Source organism: Canis aureus, chromosome 8 (genome assembly GCF_053574225.1).
Source record: "Canis aureus isolate CA01 chromosome 8, VMU_Caureus_v.1.0, whole genome shotgun sequence".
Taxonomy (NCBI): Eukaryota; Metazoa; Chordata; class Mammalia; order Carnivora; family Canidae; genus Canis; species Canis aureus.
Window position 1 is genome coordinate 28,035,034 of NC_135618.1, and position 22,709 is coordinate 28,057,742.

Sequence of the window (22,709 nt, forward strand, 5' to 3'; positions counted from 1 at the left end):
CTGAAGTCTGTGGATTTCATTTGTCCTTTATGGGGGAGGTAGCAATACAACATGTCCTCTTATTTAATCTAGAAAATATCTGTCTCAGTAAGTATGAGTGAGTGAGTAATGAATACATGGATAAATATGAGTGAAAAAGCAAACCAGGAATTAAGTAAACAGTTGGGAATTGTAATTGCAATAAAAAACTGTGGGACTTTTAAAACTTTCTATCACATTAGTATTGCAACTTAAGTTCTAAAAGCTCTGTATAGTCTTTCTAAAGTATGTGGGTGAAAATAAAAGTGTGTGTTTAATACCACTTGACAAATTCCTTTACTTAATTTAAATGTTTATTCAATATCTATTTTGTGCCAGGTAGTATATTAGGTACTAGGGAGAGAAGGGTGAGTAAAAAATATATAGATCCTACCTTCTTTGAGACTGTTATAGAGAGAGAGGCCGAGCCAAATAAGCATGCCACAATATCATGTCAAACTACAGTTAAGTCCAATAAAAAAAAGTTGGGGACCCACTACAGCCAGGGTGGCCTTGAGGCTTTTTTCCCTGGTGACTTTGACCTATGAGCTGTGATCCGAAGGGTAACCTAGTCAAAAGGGAGTGGGAGAAAATGTGACCAGCAGGAGCAAAGATCCTGTGGTGAGAGCAGAGGGCCCTATCCAACGGGCTTAGGCAAGGCCTTGTGATGGGCAGATCATAAGGGAGCATGATATGAGGAGGCCTAGGCAGGCAGAGTCAGATACCACCAGGCCTTATGTTCGTTGATTTGAAATTTCCCGTGAAAGCAACAGAATTCAGTGAAGGGTGTTAGTCAAAGAGTGACTAGATTGGATTACCTTTAAAAAAAATATCACTCTGGCTGCTGTGAGAAGACTGATCAGGAAGGTGAGGCATGGGTGTGGGAAGGCTGTTGCAAGAGTCCATCTGAGAGGTAGTGGGGGAGTTGGAGAGAAGTCCATGTAGCCCAGGGGCAGTTAAGACAGAAAAAGCAATGGGACATGGTGGTCGACAGGATGAGGGGAATGAAAGCTGGAGGGACATCTGAGTTCTAACGAATGATTGTGGAAGCCAAGTCTTTTAGGAGATAGGCAGTGCTAGAGGACTGGATTATTATTGTTGTTTTGGGGTGGGGCAGCTGCAAGAAGGTCTTCTTACGCAGTGAATGTGAGAAGCCTTAAGTCACCCAAATGGTATATGGTTGGCTATACTCTTGTGCAGTCTTAAGGAGTTTGTGTTAGAGCAATTTATATGGATGAAATAGTGTAGGGCAGTTTTCAAAATGTGCTCCTTTCTACCAGTGCATTAATACCCCCTGGAAACCTGTTAGAAATGCAGATTCTCAGGCTCTGCCCCAGACCTATTAGATTAGGACCTTGGATGGGGCCCAGCATTTTGTATTTAAGGAACCATCCAGGTGATGCAGATGTTTTCCCAACTAGTCCTAGGCTAGGGAGAGAGCAGTAAATGACAAGAATTTGAGTCTGGTATTGAACCTTGAGAATCTCTAATTGTTAAGGATTGGGAGGCAAAGGATGGCTTTGCCAAGAAGATTGGGCAGGAGTGATATTTGGAGAGGTAGAAGAAAAATCCAGGAAGCTAGTGAAGAGAGTATTCAAAGGAGTGCGATGCTTTTGCTGACAAATTCAATAAAATGGTACTTGGGAAATATTCCCTGGGCATAGAAGAAGTAGATACAGAGAAATACAAAGTAGGTTATTGATTGCCAAGGGTGGGGAGGGAGAGTGAGCAGTTTACTGTAAATGGGTGAAGAGTTTCTTTTTTGGGGGGCGCACAACTGTTTGGAATTAGTGGTGATATGAGTTGTGATATACCAAAAGCCACGGCATTGTGATTATGCTAAAATAAATCACTGAACTATCCACTTCAAAAAGGCTAAATTCACAATTCTTCAGAGAAGTCTTGTGATTCCTTTTAAAGGGGAGGCTGTAAGGAGAGGGGTGGTGGTTGAGGGGAGATACTCAGTCAAGAAAGTTTGGAATGGTTTTTCTTCTTTTGAAGATGGTAGAGACCTGAAAATGTTTAAATTCTGTTGGGAAGGACCCCAGGTAGAGATCTGGAGAAGAAAGTGATCATCAGTAGTGTTGAATAATGATACAGTTTCAGAGTTGAAGGGACTTCCATGGTTAACTGTGTTTTCCTAACCTGGATCTCCATTTTTTACAACAAAGTAGGTGAAAAATCATCCTGAAGCAATCCTCTGATTCAATCTTGAATGTTTCATGGGGCAGGTATCTTGATGTCTTCCAGGGCCAACCATTCTATTTTCAGATGGTTCTGACTGCCCTGAGGGGTTGAGGGAAATCATCAGGGAAGACTGATTTATAATATGGGAAATAATATTTCTTTTATAGAATAAAATCTCTCTGCTTCTTGAATGGACTTTCAATCTTATTTCAGTCATTTCCTTCATTCTCACTTCCCAAAGGGCCCAGTGCTGCCAAATCCTGAACCTTTGGGGAAATTTCTAGTATTAGTTGGGTTGATTCTTTTTTTTTTTTTTTTAAGATTTTATTTACATATTCATGAGAGACACACAGAGAGGCAGAGACAAAGGCAGAGGGAGAAGCTGGCTCCCTTCAGGAAGCCTGATATGGAGCTTGATCCCAGGACTCCAGGATCATGACCTCAGCCAAAGGCAGACCCACAACCACTGAGCCAACCAGGCGCCCGATTCTCTAACTTTCTCACTGGCATCTTAATTAATGTTCAGTTTTCTTGGTTTTGTAATTTACTACCCCTCATCTGTCTGATTTCCAGCTTTCGGGATTTTATTGCTATTTTCTGCTCTCTTATTCTCCCTGAAGTTGTTGGAATCCATTTTAAAATGGATTTCATTTCAAAATTCTCTTTTTAGTGTGGTTTTGGCAGACTGTGTGTCCAATCTGCCACCTCTTCCTTTTCTTTCTCTCTTTTTCCCGTGAGAGAATATGTAATACATTTTTGTATCCCTTCACTTTTATGGTTATTCTCTTTGACAAAGTAGGAGCCGGGTTCCACTATTAAGCCATTTTTCTCAGTTGGTATGGGGGCAGGTTTTGGGAACCTATCGTCTCTGTGCAGCTGTCATGAGGATTAATTACCCCCGGAGTGATGGGTATAGTCTCCTTGGTGGGTATGTCATCTCCTTTCCCCAGTTCTGAGGATGGGACCTAATTTTATTGCATCCCTTATTATTTTTCTAGCTGTAAACTTCTTGTCTTTCTAGCCTGCTGTGACTGCTTTGTATCCTAATTCTGTCCCATAGCATGTTAACTCGCCCTCCTCTCTCAGGTCTGCAGATTTGATCATCAGGTCACCAGAGCTCTCTTTCAGGCACCAGGAAAACCTGTGGCTATGATAGGACAAGAGATAACATGATCGTCTCATCAAACTTTGCAGACAGCCAGAAAGATGGGGTCTGGAGCTTTTCTGATGACTTACCTGTGTGAATTTGTTTAGGTGACTCTAGCCATGGGAAGACATACTTCAGAGAATAAGGAGTACTTCCAATTTCTTAAAATTATTTTACTCTTTTAAATAAAGTTTTCTGGGATCCCTGGGTGGCGCAGCGGTTTGGCGCCTGCCTTTGGCCCAGGGCGCGATCCTGGAGACCCGGGATCGAATCCCACATCGGGCTCCCGGTGCATGGAGCCTGCTTCTCCCTCTGCCTGTGTCTCTGCGCCTCTCTCTCTCTCTGTGACTATCATAAATAAATAAAAATTAAAAAAAATTTAAAAAAAAATAAATAAAGTTTTCTTTTTCCCTTTTCTTCACTTAATCAGTAATTTTTAATCTAGGGTCTGTGGAGATAGTTCAAGAGTTGTTGAATCTGAATGACAAGAAAAATGTCTTTGTTTTCACTAATCATGTAACTGATAAGATTACCTTCAATTATAAATGTTGGAAATAAACTCTAGTAGTATTAGCAATATGAATGTCACAATAGAAATTACAGACATTTTTGTATCCCATTATAGTTTTGGCATGCATCTTATATATTTCATATATCTTATTATTTATGTTCATTCCTTCTTCAAAATTATAGTTATTGTTAAACCTACTAGATCTTGTCACATACTAATAAACAGTAAGTTTGGTAAATATTATGGTATTGATCCCATAGTTTTTTGTATTTTGATAAATTTGAATTATTCTTTTGTTATTCATTTATATTTTATACATTTAAAAGCATTCTGAGAAAAGGCGTTCACAAGCTTCATCTGATTGCTGAGAGGTTCATGACACACAAGAGATTCTGAACCGAGAAAAGGAGTTCACAAGTTTCATCAGATTGCTAAGAGGTCCATGACACACAATAAATTCTGAAATCTTGTCCCAAAGAGACAAGTGCCTACAAAAGAATATGTGATATAAACCACTATTTTATCTTGGATCCCCAGCTACACCTTTCTCTGGCTTAATCCATTAAAATATGTTTTTTAATGTATGGCCTATGTCTTTACAAGATATTTGGAAGAGGAGCTATTTTGGTTTTCACTGACCCATGAATTCAGATGGCACTAAAAAAGAAGTCTTGAAATCAGACTTACATATCTAGAATATCCCTTCCTATTTACATAGGTTAACTTTGAAGTTTTAGGACTTAAACATTTCTGTTAAGTTGCTTGGCTAACTTACTGGGTTTTTTTTTTTTTTTAAGATTTTATTTGTTTATTCATGAGAGACACAGGCAGAGGGAGAAGCAGGCTCCATGCAGGGAGCCTGACGTGGGACTCGATCCCGGGTCCCCAGGATCACACCCTGGGCTGAAGGCGGCGCTCAACCACTTAGCCACCCGGGCTGCCCTGACTTACTGTTTTTATATTAGGTTATCAGGGTGCTGAAACCCAGTGACGTTAAAGTTCCATTTTAACTTATGGCGTGGCAGCCATAGGTTCAAGTTGCCTTGGATGGTTGTGATATGTTAATTATATGTTAAAGCCCTTACAGGTAATTTTCTCCCCATGGAGCATCATCTGGCACCTTCCCCACTGCTGCCCTTGGACTGACTTTCTGTGCTGCATTTGACTTTTGTTATTGGCAGGTGCCGGACAGCTCTGTTCCTTTGGGTCAGCCGTGGGGCCTAGGGAGAGAGACTGAGAACTTTGAGGTCAAGTTTCTTGCCTTGGACACCTTGGAACACTGCTAGTGTTAAAACTCTAGTGCCAGTTCTTGCTTCACCTGAACTTGATACTTCAGTTTTATGTTGCCTGAAGCAAGTCTGCTAAGTTACTCTAAAAATTTAAATAAAGTATGAAGTACTCAATTTTCGGTGCAGTAGATTCCCACTCCTTTTGATAACAACACTTCATGGTGCATTAGAAGCTCTCATGGATCCGACAGGAGATTATTCGGAAGTGTGACTGCCTCTTCCATAGTTTTTCTTTCTTTCTTTTTTTTTTTTTTGGTGGCGCTGAGGAGGGTGGGTAGATGGATGGGGCCGCATTTAATCCATGATAATAACAGCTAGCTTCTGATGACTTGCCTACATTGTCCTCCTTACATTTTTATGCTTGTATTTATCATATTCCTGACGGGTGGTTGTTCCTCTGTCAGAATACATTTAGTGATTATGAATCTTTTACTTAATGAAACAGTCTAGTTCACTGTTAATAATATAAAGAATAGTCATAGTATTTATTAGGTGCTTCCTATATCCTAGGGTCTTATATGAAGGACTTTATATTTATTAGATGTAATCAGACAACAATCCTGTGCATGGCAGATACTATCAGTAACATCATTTCAGAGATGGGAAACCAAGACTTATAGAGGTAAAATAACTTGCTCATGGTCCCAGCCATATGTGGCAGAGCTGGAATTTGAATGAAGGCAGTCTGACTTCAGAACTCAGGCTCTTAGATCTGCTTTTCTGGTTAATTCTGCCTATTTCATTAAAGCAGTTTCAGAAATGATTCAGTAAAGCTCTAATAGTAGTTAACTAATAGGATCTGATGGGTTACATTAATTTATCGTGTTGATAGCTGTGAAGCCAAACAAGCATATTGTCCGTTGACTTTGGTATTTTATTATTTGAATGTTCTGAATGTGCGTTTTTAGTGTTTTGTTTTGTTTTTTGTATTTATAGGGATGCTTCCTTTGGAAATTGCACTTATAATCTCACCATCCTCGACTGTTTGCAGGGAATCAGAAAGGTAATAATAATTCTCCTTGCTGTAGTTGACATAGAAGTTTCAAAATATGAAAAAAGAATAATGTCAACATCCTTGTTTGTCATTGCAGAGAAGAAAGGACAGGCAGTGAGCAGAAGGCTTTCACTTCTTGATGGAATGATCTGTAAAATATAGACTGTCGGGCAAATTGAGGAGTGTCTGGGAGTAACTCTAACTCCTTATTGCAGTAGAAGGGCTTTCTCTTTCTTATTTAAATTAATCCTGTTCTGGGGCAGATGTATCATTTCTATCTGCTGCTCTGCCTGTGACATTGCTTTGTCACTGATGCGGCTTCCTTATCAAGCTAGAGTTTAGTGTGGGAGAGATAGGAAGCCACTGCACACCTCTTTTACTGTGGGGGAGAATATTTCCATGTTGGTTTCCTATCTGGATATTATTACATGCCTATGAAGGAGTAAGTAGGCCAGATATTATTATTTCATTTTTATAGATGAGGAAACAATCCTAGAGAAGGTAAGTTATTCTTAGGGCCATAGGGAGTTATTAGGAGGGCTAATTCTAACTCACATTTCCTTATCAATTTGGAGCTTTCTAATATATCAGGGTGTCTTATAAATCAAAGGTTGTTCTAGAAGCATCGATCTACTGGGAAGTCATGCACAGTGCATGCTATACTGTGAATTCTAATGAAGGTTCAGAGTACATGATTCCATCTTGAATGTATAGCCATGATTTATCATCAGTCAGGAATGTACATATTGCATAACCCATTGGCAAGGGTCATTACGGATTATACACACACTATCAGCAGTGACTCTTGTTCCAGTTTTTCTCTGATGTAATACAAAACTGATTTTGTTACATTTTGAGTTGAGAAAATTGGTTATGTATACTAGTCTTGTGGGTTTATTTTTGACTTTAATATATCGTTTATAAATGAATTTAAGCTCTGTAAAAGTTTAAAATAGTTTCAAATATTTTTCTTTTCACTTAAAAACTGTCAAAATGCTCTAGAACATCCCGCAAATAATGTCACAAACCCAGACTTCTAGTAACACAAGTTAAGAACCCTTATGGAGATATTATTCAATATGTAATTCACTGTGATAGCATTTAAAAAGTATGCCCGAGGGGAAAAAAGTAACTTACTTATTGTTATTGTTGTTATTGTTTTGCCTGTTCTAACGTCTGGTACAGGCTGTTTCTTTATAAATTTATGAAGTTCAGAAAGAGTTCACACTGGAATATCCCCGCCTGTTGTGGTAACTTGGTAACTTGATATAGAAATTTATGACATCCTTCCTGCTATAGAGGAAAGGTGTGACTTTGTTCATGGATAAAGTCTTCTGTGAATTTCTTGTTCCATCAAGTGCTGGGGTTTATTTTACCCAAATGTAGATGAGATTTTAGAAGATTTGGCAGTGTTCAGCAGGTCTTTGAGACACATTACCCTTCCCCATACTCTCTCTTACATAATAAGCCACTGTGTTCTGGGCAATTGCTGTGACAAAGAGTATCATACTCCTAAGAATGTAGACAGAGTGTGGCTGCATTTTTACCTTTTTAGGAAGCATAGCTTTCTGATTTTGTTGTATTGGCATCATCATAAGCATAGTTCACATGTGTGTGAACTACACACAGAAACATGTACAAACACACACTTTGAATGAAGAGAAAGGAAGGAAGGTTGTAGGTCCTTAGTATATTTTTCTCACTGCTTTCACTGGATTGGTGCATCTGGATCCACTAAATTGCTTTGTTTAAAGGTGAAAGGATTTAAAAAATTTGTTTTGCTTGTAAAACAAGTGTTGACTAAACCAGTGTTGTCAGAATTTATCATTTGTAAGAAACACCTAGAAGGCATGTTAAAATGCTGATCCTACCCCCAAAGAATCACATTTAATAGTTCTGGGATGGGGTTTAGGAATTTGTATTTTAAAGTGCTTCTGTTGTAGGTGATCCGTTTTCTGCATTTTGGAAAACATTGGTCTCTAAAGTATTTTCAAAGATAGATGTACGAGAACTTGACTTAATAGTTTCTTCTATTTTTAAAGACTTGAATATGTAACTTTTAAAAGTAACAGTGGTTTTGTATTCTATTATAATCTGAATAGCTTCATGACTTATAAAAGACTGTCCTCTTCAAAATTTTGTATCTTAGCAAGCTGGATAGTTTTCAAAGTTCTAAGTCATTAGTTATAAAAAGGAGTAATGAATGTTTTCTTTGTGTTGTTAAAAATATCAGCTCTTCCTCTAAATTGTAAGAGCAGTCAAGTACGCTTTTACTCTGTCAGTAGCTATTACCATAAAACAAATTCTCTCAAAGAGTTTTAGGAACAATTAAGGGCCTATTAAGTAAAAATGCCCCTTTTGCTAAGTGGCTCATTAGTGATAAAAGAGAAACAAAGCCTCAGGAATAATTGATTTTTCTTCTCCTATCTGAAAAGTTAATCACTGTTAGATGTGAATTAATTGCATAGTTCCCAATAGGTTTTTTTTAAGATTTTATTTATTTATTTATTTATTTATTTATTTATTTATTTATTTATTTATTTATTTATGAGAGACACCGAGAAAGAGGCAGAGACACAGGCAGAGGGAGAAGCAGGCTTCCTGAGAGCCCGATGTGGGACTCGATCCTGGAACTCCAGAATCAGGTCCTGAGCCCAAGGCAGACCTCAACCACTTAGCCACCCAGACATCCCCCCAACAGGTTTTAACTCTACTTTTGCTAGCATATTCCATTTTATATACATAATTGATTTTTATACAAAACTAATGTAAATTAGGGCTCTAGATACATTTTGTGGGACATATTTTCATGCTTTTCTAAGTGTTAAGTCCCACTTGTGAGAAAATTTCAGTGCAAAATTACTAATGTTAGAAGGTGATTTCTAGATATGCATTATAAATGAAAGATTTCAAGCTTTTTCCTTCAGGTTAATGAGGATCATCTGTGAACAGGCATTCTAGGAATGACTAGAGGACTTACCAATTTTTCGTGAAAAAACTAACTCAAATTCTGCTTCTAGGGATTACAACATGGATTTTTTGACTTTGAGACATTTGATGTGGATGAATATGAACATTATGAGGTTTGTACATTTTAATATTTTGCAAGATATAATTTCATGTTAATTAAAATCCCCTACCTCCTCACTCTTCCTCACCCTCCAACACTCAGGTATTGCAAATTGAATGGCTGCTAAAATAAAAGCATCCTGGAGTTTTCTGTAGTTGTCAGTTTTGTCCTTTCAGCTTGCTTATTGCCTTTGAACCAGGAATCACCAAAATTTTAGTTTGGGAAAAACATCATATCTATAATGTTCTTCCACCAAACCTCTGTTGACAGTTGTTTTACATGTTTAGTTTATAAGAAAAAATAATTTCAAAGTATAGTTTGCTAGTGATTCTGAGTTACTATTTTAAAATTCAGTTTCTGTTTAAAACAAAACTAGACTTGCATTTTATAATATTTTTGACTGGATAAATTTTATTTTGAAATGTGGCTGAATTTGCCAAGTTCTACGAGTTGGCTGAGTTTTTTTCCCCTTGTCATCATGAAGCTTTCGAATAATATCTTGCCTGCTCAACGATGCAGTTTAGGCAAGGGCTGTCCCAGCCAGGTTGTGGTTTAAGGAGGCAGTGAAGAAGAGCACTTTCTGAATAGGAGGAGGAGGAGTCTAGAAGCAGTTAGCTTTTCTGGAAGATGAGAAACCCCAACATTCTATGCAAGTGAGCTCATCTGTTGGGGTTCTCCAGAGGACCTGTGAAATGTATCACTATCCTTAGCAACAGAGGGCAGCCCTCCCACTTTGGGCTCTAGTTCAGGATTTCTGTTTGGAAATCCTGCTTGCATGTTAAACTTAACATGTCTGAAAAGAAACTGGCCATCTTGTCACTCAAACATGGTCTTCTGAAGCTTCATTCCTTTGTATCAATGGCACCACCATCCTGCAGTTCCCAGGTCAAGAACAGAAGCACTTCTCTTTCCCTCCCTAATCTAAGCAGCATTTGAACTCTGGGGATGTGTTTCATCTTTCCTGTCCTTTCTGTTCTCCCTTCCTTCCCTTTGGCTCAGGTGCCGTGCCTTTCCTTGTGGACTATTATAAGCACTCTCTAATGAGCCCTGGCCCTTCTTCTCTTGTTGGTCTTTCATCCACGTGACTGAGTGATCGTAAAACAGAGCTCTCATCATTCTTGACCCCAAACTGCTCAGCCTTCCTTTCTGCCCCGTGCCCACCCTCTTTAACATTTCCCCTCCTCCATTTCGTGTGTGTCAGATCTACACAGATCATTACTCTCTTGGGTACTTTCTCCCTTCAGTTTCATATGTTACAATTTGCACTTTCCATTTCTCTATCATGGCTGATTGTGTACAGCTTTATTTTTCTTATTGGATCACAAATTCCTTGTGAGGTAGGACATGGCTAAATGGAAAAATTTATACCTAGTTCTTGGATAGAAGGATTTAGCATCATAAAACTGCTATTTCTCCTCAAATTAATAAATTTAGTGTAATTTATTAAAAATCTTGAGCTAGCTTACTTTCTTTCTTGCCAAAAAAGCATTGTTCTCATGGCATTTTTATTAGTGGCAAAAAAAAAAAATTCATCCCCGCAAACCCCGTTCCCCAACTAGAAACAAAGAGACTGTCCACTTATAAGAAGGGAAGATTGAATCCTTGTAGTACACACAGACACCATGGAATGGTTGTAGTGATGTGAAAAAGGGAATTTGAGCTATATTGCTTGTCTTCGAATGATTTCTCTAACATATTCTTTGGAAGAAAAGATACAGATAAGCGCTCATAATGTAATCCCCTCCTTTAATAAACAATAATGAGATCCCATTTCACCTATATATGTATATCTGTATTAGAAGAGCAGAGCTGATTTCCTGTGGAGCTAATAAAGCTTAAAATTTAGAGACCTCCACTTCCATGGGTACCCTTTAAGGTCCTATATACCTAATTGTATATTTATAATTCTGTATTTTTTTTTTAAGATTTTATTTGTTTATTCATGAGAGACGAGAGAGAGAGGCAGAAGCATAGGCAGAGGGAGAAGCAGGCTCCCTCTGGCGGGCCCCATATGGGATTCGATTCTAGGACCTTGGGATCATGACCAAAGGCAGATGCTTAACCACTGAGCCATGCAGGTGCCCCCTGTATTCTTTTCTTCAAGTGGGCTTCCAAATCAGATAAGCTTCACACTCCATGTGTATTAGCATGGAGAAAATTATATGTCAAAATGCTAATGCCATTTCCATTAAAGGAGATGGTGTGGGGACTCAGGAAGAGGAAGGAACAAATACCACAATAACTAGAAAAAAACTATTTGACATTTTACTCATTCCTTCATATTTTTTTGAAAACTTTAATGTTTATGTTGAGAGGTAGTTGGAAAAGCTGTTGCAAAACCTGAAATAGACAGTACAGTATCGTTCTTGCAAACCAACCAGCCAGCCAGCCAAACAAAAAAGTCTGTTAAGAATGTGATCATACCGTCACCTGAATAAACAACAACAACAATAACAATAACAACACAGATAATAATGGGAGGCAGGAGGCAGTTGGTGAACATTTTAAAAGTTTTCTGTCAAATTACTTCCTTTCTGGGAGTGACACACACACACACACACACACAAACACACACACACACACATTCTGTCATAAAGCCCAGGAAAAGAAAATCACAAAGGATGCTTTTCAAGGAATGAGCTTTTCATAAATGCAGCTGCTCAATGAATATATGAAGGAACTCTCCTCCCGACACTCTGTGGACCTGATCCTTTCTTGCCATAATTTCTCTCACTTTTCATTCTCTCACCTGCTTTAGTGAGTTTGGACATTGGATGATCTCGTAGGATAGCTAGATACACATATTTAGTGTGTTCCAACAAAGTAGGCATTCCAATGAAGACGTGGTTTTCCTAGTAAGATTTTATCATTGATAGCAAATTAGGAGAATGTAAGTCTTAGATTAGTGGGGGATATTCAGGATGAAGCTTTTCAAAGGCACTTCTTTTTTTTTTTTTTTAAAGATTTTATTTACTCATGAGAGATACAGAAAGAGGGGCACAGACGCAGGCAGAGGGAGAAGCAGGCTCCATGCAGGGAGCCCGACGTGGGACTCCATCCCGGGTCTCCAGGATCATGCCCTGGGGGTGCTAAACTGAGCCACCCGGGCTGCCCCTCAAAGGAACTTCTTGAGTGAACTACATTTAATACATAATTTGATCAAGAAAAAGCCTAAATTAATGAGATCGCATCTCTGTGTGAGATTGAAGGGCAATTTTATGATAGAATGCCACTTATAAATGTTGTTAGTGACAAGGCCAGCAGAACATGGAAAATACTCATTTTACAAAATCTTCAGATAAACTTTTGCTCATTCTGAAAAAGGTTATACCTATTTTCCTTCTGTAATTCATGGGTCTAGAGCGTTGCTGTCCATAGAAATATATATAATGAGAATTATATATTTTAAACATTCTAGTAGCCACATTTAGAAAAAGTAAAAAGAAATGATGAGATTAATTTTAATATATTTTACCTAATCCAATATACCCAAACTATCATTTCATCATGTAATCAATACAAAAATTATTGGGGATCCCTAGGTGGCTCAGCGGTTTGGTGCCTGCCATTGGCCCAGGGTGCGATCCTGGAGTCCTGTGATCGAGTCCTGCGTCGGGCTCCTGGCATGGAGCCTGCTTCTCCCTCTGCCTGTGTCTCTGCCTCTCTCTCTCTCTCTCTATGTCTATCATAAATAAAAAATAAATAAATATTTAAAAAAATACAAAAATTATTATTGAAGTATTTTACATTCCTATTTTTGAACTAAGTCTTCAAATCTCAGCATGTAGTTTGCTCTATGGCACATCTCAGTTTGGACTAGTCACTTTTTTTTTTTTTTTTTAAGTAGGCTTCATATCCAGCATGGAGCCCAGTGTGGGGCTTGAACTCTTGACGCTGAAATGAAGACCTGACTTGAAATCAGAGTTAGATGCTTTAACCGACTGAGCCCCCAGGTGCCCCTGGACTGGTCACATTTCAAGTGCTCCATAGATGCATGTAGGTAGAGGGCAGATTCTGTAGGGTCAGGCTTGGCCATGAACTGTTGAGGTCCCTTGGAATGATGTGAAGCCTGAGATTAGCAGAACAGGTTATGCTGCCTTGCTTCAGGTGATCTAATTATTCACATAAGAGTTAAGCCCTGTCAGATTTAAAAGGCTTGGGATAAGGTATCTCAGGCTCTTGCTTTATTTCCATGTGACTTCCAAAATGGCCCATTAATTATTGGTGAACAAAAGTATCTTCCAGAATGTGGTCTCTCAGGTCCTTTACCAAGCTGTTGAACCGTGCATTCTTCACTTTTGCACTGATCATACAGGTATAATCCTGGCAGCTATGCCATGAAGATCCCAGAAAGTAACTGCAAGAAAATGGTCCCAAAACTTCTCCTAAGAATCAGTATCCAAATGTTCATACTTTTCCAACAGGTTTCTTAAGGTATTTTCAAAGAACTAAGAGAGCAGCCACTCCTTTGAAACGTAGCCATTCATGGTTTCACTTGAAAAATGAAAAGAGACCTTTTCCCCTCGGGAATAGTGGTGAAGATGAAAGAGCTTGAGTATTCAAATTATGTTCCTTTGGGTATGTGAGGAGCTGTACCCTCACGTACCTCTGTATGGTTACTGCTCACGTAGGATAGTATTCTGCTTGTGAAACCCTGAAGGAGCACCCATACATAGAGTCTGCCTTCAGTCAGCCTTTTAAAAGTTCTTCTTTGGGGAACCATCCTTACTAAATAGGGCCCCGCCTAAAATTGATGGTGGTGCTTTTAGGCATTATCTTAAGTCATTATTCATCAAAGAGAACTTGAAGTTGTGTCTTTTGTTTGTCATTTGGTTGTCTCCAAGGGGCTTTCTACTGTTTACCAGAAGGCTTGCCATTTTTGATGATGTCTCTGTGTTGGCCATACACAGATAAACTCTCAGAGCAGCATCATTTCCCCAGGAGAGGGGAGGAGAAGAGAAGGGCAAAGAAACAAACCCTGGGGAAGCTTGTGGAGATGCCTCATTGGCGTGGCTTGTGTTTATTACCCCATCCAGAATTTGGCCTATGCAATTGCTAGGAGTTTCCTTAAATACTTCTTTTGGGATTAAATGGAGCTTAAAGTTTACATAAAGCCTACTTCAAAAACTAAGAAATTAATTTGTCTTCATTCTTTGAGTTATTTTATATCTTCCACTATCTTTTTTTCCCTCCCATAAATCATTCCTTTTTTGAGGAAAACAACAACAACAACGTGCTTTTGGTGGGTGAAGTAACGTGGTCAGTGTGAGGATATTTCCCAGAATTACTGACGGTGACCCTTTGCTTTTACATGCTGCCAAACCAGGGCCACTTTACCAGAGGTTACTTGATGGGCGTGGTTAGAGTCGCACCTGGCTCCTGCAGGCCTGGTGACAGACTGACTGGTTACTGCCCACTTGAGTGTGGAGTCACTGCATAGGGCCTTCTTTTGCTTCTCTCATCAAGGCACATGTGGAAAAGGATAATATTTGCTCAGTACCCTGTGATTATAGCTCATAGCTGTTGGCAACTGGCCTGGGCACTCTGGCTGGCCTGGTCCCTGCCAAGGCAACTCCATTCTGTTTCACTGATTAGGAAGCTTTGTTCAACAGAAATAATGGTGTACAGATAAACCCTGGTTCTGTGAGAGTCAAGAAGCTGCATTACACTCTTTATGGCCTTGAGCTGATAACTTTTCAGTTCGTTTATTGAACAGATGTTTATTTAAGTACCTCCTGTTTTCTCAGTATATTTGCTAGGTCTGGTACTTTTTTTTTTTCCCCCTCAAGAGGCTGCCTGCAATTTCCTCTCCATGTGTGGGGTTAGAGCCTTTATTCTTATCATCTGCTACCATAGAATCCTTATATTCTTGCAGAAGTTATCATGTCCAACCTTTGTCACAAACCCCATCTTCAAGCTTATTAGATTAATTGTTTACACAGAATTTTGCCTTCATCCATGACAGGCTGAATGTGGAAAATTTTGCTCCTGAGATGTTCTAGCATTGTGTAAGTCATTATTATTACTATCTTCACTTACAGGGTATTCATTTGGGAAAAGAGCACTGCTGTCGTCGTAGAATGTGATTGCACATGATCTTAGCCACATTACAGTGTAGCTAGCCTATGTGGGAACTGTTTGCAAGAAAGTGTTGCTCAATTTTGGATGTCTTGACTCTTAGGCCTTTTCCATATTTCTATCAGAGTGTGTGTTTTAGAAATTGAGTCTGATTATACCAGTCTTCTGCATTAAGTCCTTCATGGCTCCACACTGACTAAAAGTATGGAGGAAATACGGACTCCTTACTGTGGCACAAAAGGCCCTCTTGACACGGGTTTTCCTTCCTCTCCACTTTTGTCTCTTCCTCTTCCCTCTCAGACCCAAATCCACATAGCTTCCTGGACGGCAGTGCTTCTTGATGTTTTTGTGTCTTGCAACACACTCTTGTTCCCCCTCTTCCTGTGATCTCTTCTTTCCTGCCCATCACATGTACGTCAGTATGTCTGACTAAGTCATTCTCAGCTCCGTGGGAGCTCTTCTCACGTGGTGCTGTATGGTACTCTGTACACATCCCTGCACTCTGGCTGCTCGAGGTCAGGAACCGTGCCTTGTTCATCTTTGTATGAGTAAGTAACCCAGCAGGATAGTATACTCATAGTGGGCACTCATTACATATTGGTCAGATGAAAGAATAAATAAATGATTGAATACTAAAATCAGGGATGTAGCACCTTAGAAAGTGACCAGGACTTATTATTATTATTATTTTTTTTGACCAGGACTTATTAATTAAGAATTCTGATTTTGTAGTAACACTCCAGGGGCAAAATATATTGACTGTGGTAGTCAACATCTTTAAATGATGTTTCTTTCTTTCATTACCAACCAATCTATGTTTCAGAAGTGAGTTTTTAAAAAAGATTTTATTTATTTATTTGAGAGAGAGTGAGCACAAGTGGGGTGGAGAGGCAAAGGGAAAGGGAGAAGCTGACTCTGCGCTGAGCGGAGAGCCTGATGCATGACTTGATCCTAGGACCCCAGGAGCATGACCTGAGCCAAAAGCAGATGCTTAACTGACTGAGCCACTCCGGCGCTCTGTGAGTTTTTTTTTAAAACCAGTTATGTCCAACACAAATTGCGAGGTGTCTTCTTCAACCAGGCTGTCCATGTAACCTCAATTTAGCTTAATATATGAGCAGAGATAGTGTCCAGGTTGACTATCTCATCCTTCATTGCAGATAATAAGTAAATTGTCACCTGACTAGGTAGTGTGCATTCCTGAGGGTGCCCATATGTATGTACCTTGAGAATGAATAGTGTTTGTTAGGTCTCCTATTGCTCAATATACTACCTTAGGTCAACAGCAGGAGTTATTGCTATTGAACACCCAAGGTATGATGTTTCAGAGCTTTGCTTTGGATTACAGTTTGTATACCAAACTAGAATGTAAGTAATCTGGGTGCTGCTTGCTTGCTCTGCCCTCTTGTTCATGGATTATGGAACTAGAAAAATGTGAATTCTTGCTGTAAGACTAGAGTCAAGCAAGCTCCAGAATGCAGGTAGGAGAGCACACCCTTACCACCTGGAGGAACTATGGAGGTATGCCTCCCACAGGGATTTGACTACTCAAAGAACTAACTATTAGAAGCATTTCCCTGGAGCTCTCCTATAGTCCTGAGTATACCACTTAAAAGTTTAAGGAAGCAAAATTCCTTCCTGGACACTGTGACTAATAAGGTGGAATGACCCAGCATTGCCATATCTGCTAATCCACTATACCCATTGCTGGTTCAAAGGTCATGTTGCTTAAATCTAAAAAATGTTTTTTTTTAAAGATTTTTATTTATTTATTCATGATAGAGAGAGAGAGAGAGAGAGAGAGAGAGACAGAGACACAGGCAGAGGGAGAAGCAGGCTCCATGCCGGGATCCCGACACGGGACTTGATCCCGGGACTCCAGGATCGTGCTCTGGGCCAAAGGCAGGCGCCAAACCGTTGAGCCACCCAGGGATCCCCTATAAAATGTTTTGAGGTCTACCTTGTCCTAAGAAATTTCCCATGGTTTTTTCTTCCTCTTTAGTTTGCTTTCTGTGTTCTCTTTTACCTTGAAGCTTTTTTTTTTTTTTTTTTTAAGAATTTATTTATTCATGAAAGACACACAAAGAGAGAGAGGCAGAGTCACAGGCAGAGGGAGAAGCAGGCTCCCTGTGGGGAGACTGATGTGGGACTTGATCCCAGGACCCTGGGATCACGACCTGAGCAAAAGGCAGACACTCAACCTCTGAGCCACCCAGATACCCTACCTCCAAGCTTCTTAAGAGAGCAGTCTAGACTCTGTTACAGTCAGTTGGTTCTGGGCTGGCCTTTACCTCTGTAAGTTTTATGAAACTCTCTGTGCTTACAGAAGAGCCAGCAAACCACATGGTTGTGTTTGACCCTCTTCTTACTTGATTTGTTCTGTGGCCACTCTAGTTCTGGATGCTTGCTTTCTTTCCCTAATTCCTAAGGTTCTATCTCATGCTTTTCTCTTCCTTGCTCTCTGGCCTTCTTTCTCAGTCTCCTTTGCGAGCATTTTCTCTCTTTTGTGCACCTGAAGCCCGCTCTTCTCTAGGGCTCTGGTTTGTGGCCACTCTCCATGAGTGAGGGCATCTGCTTCCAAGTTTCAACAATTATACATGTGTTTGTGGTCTCAAATTGTCATATCTTGAGCAGTGGCACCTGCAAACATACCCTGGGTCCCTGGAGTTGCATTAGCAGAGGCTGCGCTGCTCTGAGCTGCTGGAGCAGTCTCCTAAGTGTTTTCTACCACCCAAATATCCCCACCCCAGCTGGAGCTAGCAGAGGCAAACCAATCATCCACATGGGGACCTCCTTTCTCCCTCCACCACACTTGCTCTCAAAAGCAAATCTGAATTAATAATCTAGAGTTTGATTATTTAAAGCCAGATGACATGGCATTTTAATTTAAGCCAAGTAACTCAAATATTTACTCTGCTTTAAATACACAAAGTGCCAATCACTGCAGCATATTTGCATTTATATAATACAATTATACCATCAACACTATTTTATTGTTTTAGAAATGAGGGGAATAAAGGGAAGATACTTTTTAATGAATAAAAAGATTTTGTGATTCATTTTGATTTCTCAAATAGTTAAACCTCTTATATACTTCTATTGTAGTTCTTTCTTTCTTTCTTTCTTTCTTTCTTTCTTTCTTTCTTTCTTTCTTTCTTTCTTTCTTTCTTTCTTTCTTTCTTTCTTTCTTTCAAGATTTTATTTACTCATGAGAGACACAGAGAGAGAGAGAGAGAGGCAGAGACACAGGCAGAGGGAGAAGCAGGCTCTATGCAGGGAGCCTGATGTGGGACTTGATCCCCCATCTCCAGGATCAGGCCCTGGACTAAAGGTGGCGCTAAACCGCTGAGCCACCAGGGCTGCCCTATTATAGCCCTTTTCAAAGTGTAATGCAACTTTTTTTTTTTCTTTAAATGGATATCTTAGTTTGGGCTGCTGTAACAATACCAGAGACTGTGTGGCTTAAACAACAAACATTTATTTCTCATAGTTCTGGAGACTGAGAAATCCAAGGTCAAGGAACCAGCAGATTTGGTCGTTGGTAGCCCTGTTCCATAGCCGTATACTTCCCTTGTCTTCATATTGTAGAAGGGCAAGGAGCTCTGGGGGTCTTTTTTTAAGGATACTATCCCTTTATGAGGGTTCCATCCTTATGACCTTGTCGCCTCCCAAAGGCGACCTCCAAATATGATCATACTGGGGATTAGGTTTTGACATATGAATTTTGAGAGGACACAAATTCTGTCTATAGCAATGGGTATAAAATGGAGCTAATAGGACCCACCTCATAGGGTTGCCATAAGCATGAAATGAGTTGCGTGTAACAGAGTAGTGCCTCGCATAGAGTCAGTGTTCTATATGTATTTGCATCTATTATTATTACTGTTAGTCATCACTCCGACTTGCTTTCATATTCCTTAAGAGCACAGAGAAAATATTTTTAATTATTTTTTGTGTGACACCTAAGTTATAGTCCTTGATTTATAATAAAGGCTCAGCAAATGTTTTAAAGGAATGTCGAATTGTATTTAAACACTGTCTGTATTGTCTTAGAAAACGTATCTCTTGATAAAGGGAATCAGTCCTGTAATTGTTAACCTCAAGGTCTGTCTTTTCTGTGTTACTGTCTGTTTATTACAATGGTAAAAAAGCCAAATGTTTTTCAGTATTGGAACTGAAAAACCATTACAGTCCCATTACATCACAGGCATTTGTGACCATTTGTGACCATTACAACACAAGCATACTTCATTGGCATAGATGTTTCTCTTAGAAGTTGTAAAAATTTGTTTTCAAGTCAGATTGTGTTTACTTTTTTTTTCAGTTTTAATACTGTTATTTACTTTGTAAGCAACTTTGATTTCTTTAGCTATTTCAAAGAAATCTGGTGAATCTTTTGTAGACTAAAGAATTCTTTTTTTAAAAAATATTGTATTTAAATTCAATTTGCCAACATGTAGTATAACATCCAGTGCCCATCCCTTCCCGTGCCCTCCTTAGTGCCCATCACTCAGTTCCCCAATCCCCCTAATCTCCTCCCCTTCCGCAGCCCTTTGTTTGTTTCCCAGAGTTAGGAGTCTCTCTAGACTGAAGAATTCTATAGTAAAGTGAGTATTAACACTTAAATATATTCGTTTCAGGAATTCAAAAAAGTTTTAAAGATTTTTAAAGCTTATTTATCTGAGAGAGAGAGTGACAGAGATAGGGAGAGGGAACACAAATGGTGGAGAGGGAGAAGCAGACTCCCTGCTGAGTGAGAGCCTGACACTGGGCTTGATCCCAGGACCCTGGGACCATGACCTGAGCTGAAGGCAGATGCTTAACCAGCTGAGCCATCTAGGCACCCAAGGATTCAGGTTTTATTATTTTTTTCTTACAGTGAAGAACATGTACAGTTTTCCTACGTAGCATTTGATAGGCAGTACAGTAGGCTTTGGAATGTAAGGGGTAAAACCATCTTCTTGCCTCATGTTTGCTGAGACATTTGTTTGTAAAGTGTGGTAGGGTTGGGGAGTACCTTTGGTTTCTGTCCTATCTAGATTTCTGTGAAGTGTGTTTGTGTATTTAATTAGAAAACCAATTTGTATCATCTTAAATATTTTATTATTGATAAATATTGATGTTTGTTTAATTCACTGTGAAAGAAGGCACACATTAATTTGGGAAACTTAACTGAAGTAAGCTTATGTTATATTAGTCAGTTGAAAGCTATAGCTTTCTTACTAATTTTTTTCAGGTTTAGATTTAAGACCCAAATGTCATTGTTTACTCCATCAAGCTTATCTAAGCTACTGAATATAGTCCAGTGTGATCTGCTGTTTATCTTTTTGTGTAGACAGATTTGCAAACATATTCTTTTTGGTTTTGTGAGTGAATGTATCTTAGTGAATTCACTGCCTTTCTCCATATGATTGATTATAAAAGGTTACTATTTAACCAAATGGATGTCAGTAATCCAAATAAACAGACATAGTACGATAAATTTATCTAGGCTTACTTAGTGGTCAAGGATACAGAAAGAGTGAACATAGAAACCTGCTTTCTTTTATTGTTCAGAAAGAATTGCCTTTAGCCTTTTGCTGATGAGAGGATACCTTTATTTTTGAATTTTTAAATGATGTTTTAAGCTTATTAATTACTTAAGAGGGACATTGGACCATTAGAGACTGCTTTCTTTCAACAAGAAAAAGCTTAAGTGTCACAAAGAGTTATATATTAGATTCTTTAATCAGATTGTTATGAATAGTTATGCCTGAGATATAATTTGGCATGTGTAATCATAACATTCAGTAGCTCTAAGATTTTATTTCTGGCATTATGGGGATATTATATTTATTATAGTTAGATTAATGCAATTCAGGCATTTATAATGTGTCATGTAAGGTTTCACTTATAACTTATTATAAGTGGAAAGAAACATCTCATTTTAAACATAGAAATTGTACAGCTAAGTTTTGATTTTCATGAAAATTAGAAATGATAATTGTATAAGTAATTAAAGGCTCTAATTTCCTTGATGGCGTTACTCCAATTAATTTAACAACTACTTTAGTGCTCTTAACAGTAGGATGCAATCTGTATTTGATACATATTCCTACCTTTGGGGTCTGTGCCATGTAGTGGTGGAGAAGAAAGCCTTTTTAATGGATATTCTTGATCCAGTAGAGAACTGCCTTTCTTCCCAGCTTGAGGAGGTATCTGTACAGTGCTAGAGAGCCTTGAGGGTAGAAATAGATTCTAGAAGCTGGGCCTCATGGTAGGGTAGGGGTGGGTTGTGAGTGGGCTAAAGAATGCTTATGTGAAGAAGTGACACATATTTTATGATGCATTGCACAGATGTGTTCCAACTCTCTGCAAATCTTGGGTACCTTCAGCCCTGCCCCAGTGTTCCATGGGTTTAGAGGCACATAAGGAAGGAAAGCAAGGAAGAGGCTAATGGAGCAGTAGGAGGATGCTAGGCCCCTTCCCTGGTCTTCAGAGGTTTTCTGAGGATCCTTTAGGGACTGTAGACCAGAGGCTGACAACTGGTGTGTTTTATTTGGTTTCATCTTATTTAAAAACTAGTCAACATCAAATATAGAGAGATTCATGTGAAAACCCATTCAGAAGGTCAGCCACATTCAGTTATCCTTTCCTGCAGGGTGACTCTAACCAGAGCTGAAGAGTCACCTGCCTGCGTTTATGTCTCTCTTCTGACTAGTGTAGCTGTTTGGGTTTGCAACCCCTGTGGGAGACTTTGGCTGACTCAAGTTTGTGGGGTACCTCGAGGGTTTGATGACTTTGTTCCTCACTCCTGCCTCCTTCATACCCAGTCTAAAATCAACACTGACAATAGTAGTAACCTATACAAACAGGAAAAAAAAATGGAAGTGTGTTCATTAAGACCCTGACATTTATAGATTTTTTTCATCCTTTAAAATATGTTTACCATGTTCATGAAAAGTGCTTATATTTTCTTTTATCTTCTCTCCCTTTATTTATTGCAGAGACAAGTAATATTTGTTTTCATTTCATTGCATTGCAGAGTAGCCAGGAGACAAAATTATTTTAAGCAAAGTACCTCTACTTTAAATAAAGTTTTCTAAACTTTTCATAGATAATAAAACATTTTCTGAAACAGATTGAAATATCAGTTTGAGAATCAGATGCATGTTTTTATTTTAAGCTATATTACTTTGTCGTCACATACATTCAATAGTACTAACAGAGTGAAAAGCAGTTTTATTTGTAAGGGTTTCCGAAATTGTATAAGAATTATAAAATATTTTTCTTCTCTTTTCTCACAAAATTCTACCAGCGAGTTGAAAATGGTGACTTCAACTGGATTGTTCCAGGAAAATTTTTAGCATTTAGTGGACCACATCCAAAAAGCAAAATTGAAAATGGTAGGTTTTTCTTTACTTTACCATCCAAAA

The 22,709-nt window shown here is 38.9% G+C and overlaps 1 protein-coding gene across 12 annotated transcripts in view; it reads left to right on the plus strand.

The window, feature by feature from the left end:
* CDC14A (cell division cycle 14A) overlaps nucleotides 1-22,709 on the plus strand; it is a 250,286-nt gene that overhangs the window by 85,530 nt on the left and 142,047 nt on the right. For all 12 annotated transcript variants that reach the window (XR_013384557.1, XM_077905614.1, XM_077905615.1 and 9 more), the window contains 3 exons: nucleotides 6,089-6,155; nucleotides 9,167-9,229; nucleotides 22,592-22,679. Coding sequence is in view for 11 of the 12 variants with exons in the window: in XM_077905614.1 (XP_077761740.1) it covers nucleotides 6,089-6,155; nucleotides 9,167-9,229; nucleotides 22,592-22,679 (218 nt within the window). In the remaining variant the exon portion in view is untranslated. The remainder of the gene's footprint in view (nucleotides 1-6,088; nucleotides 6,156-9,166; nucleotides 9,230-22,591; nucleotides 22,680-22,709) is intronic.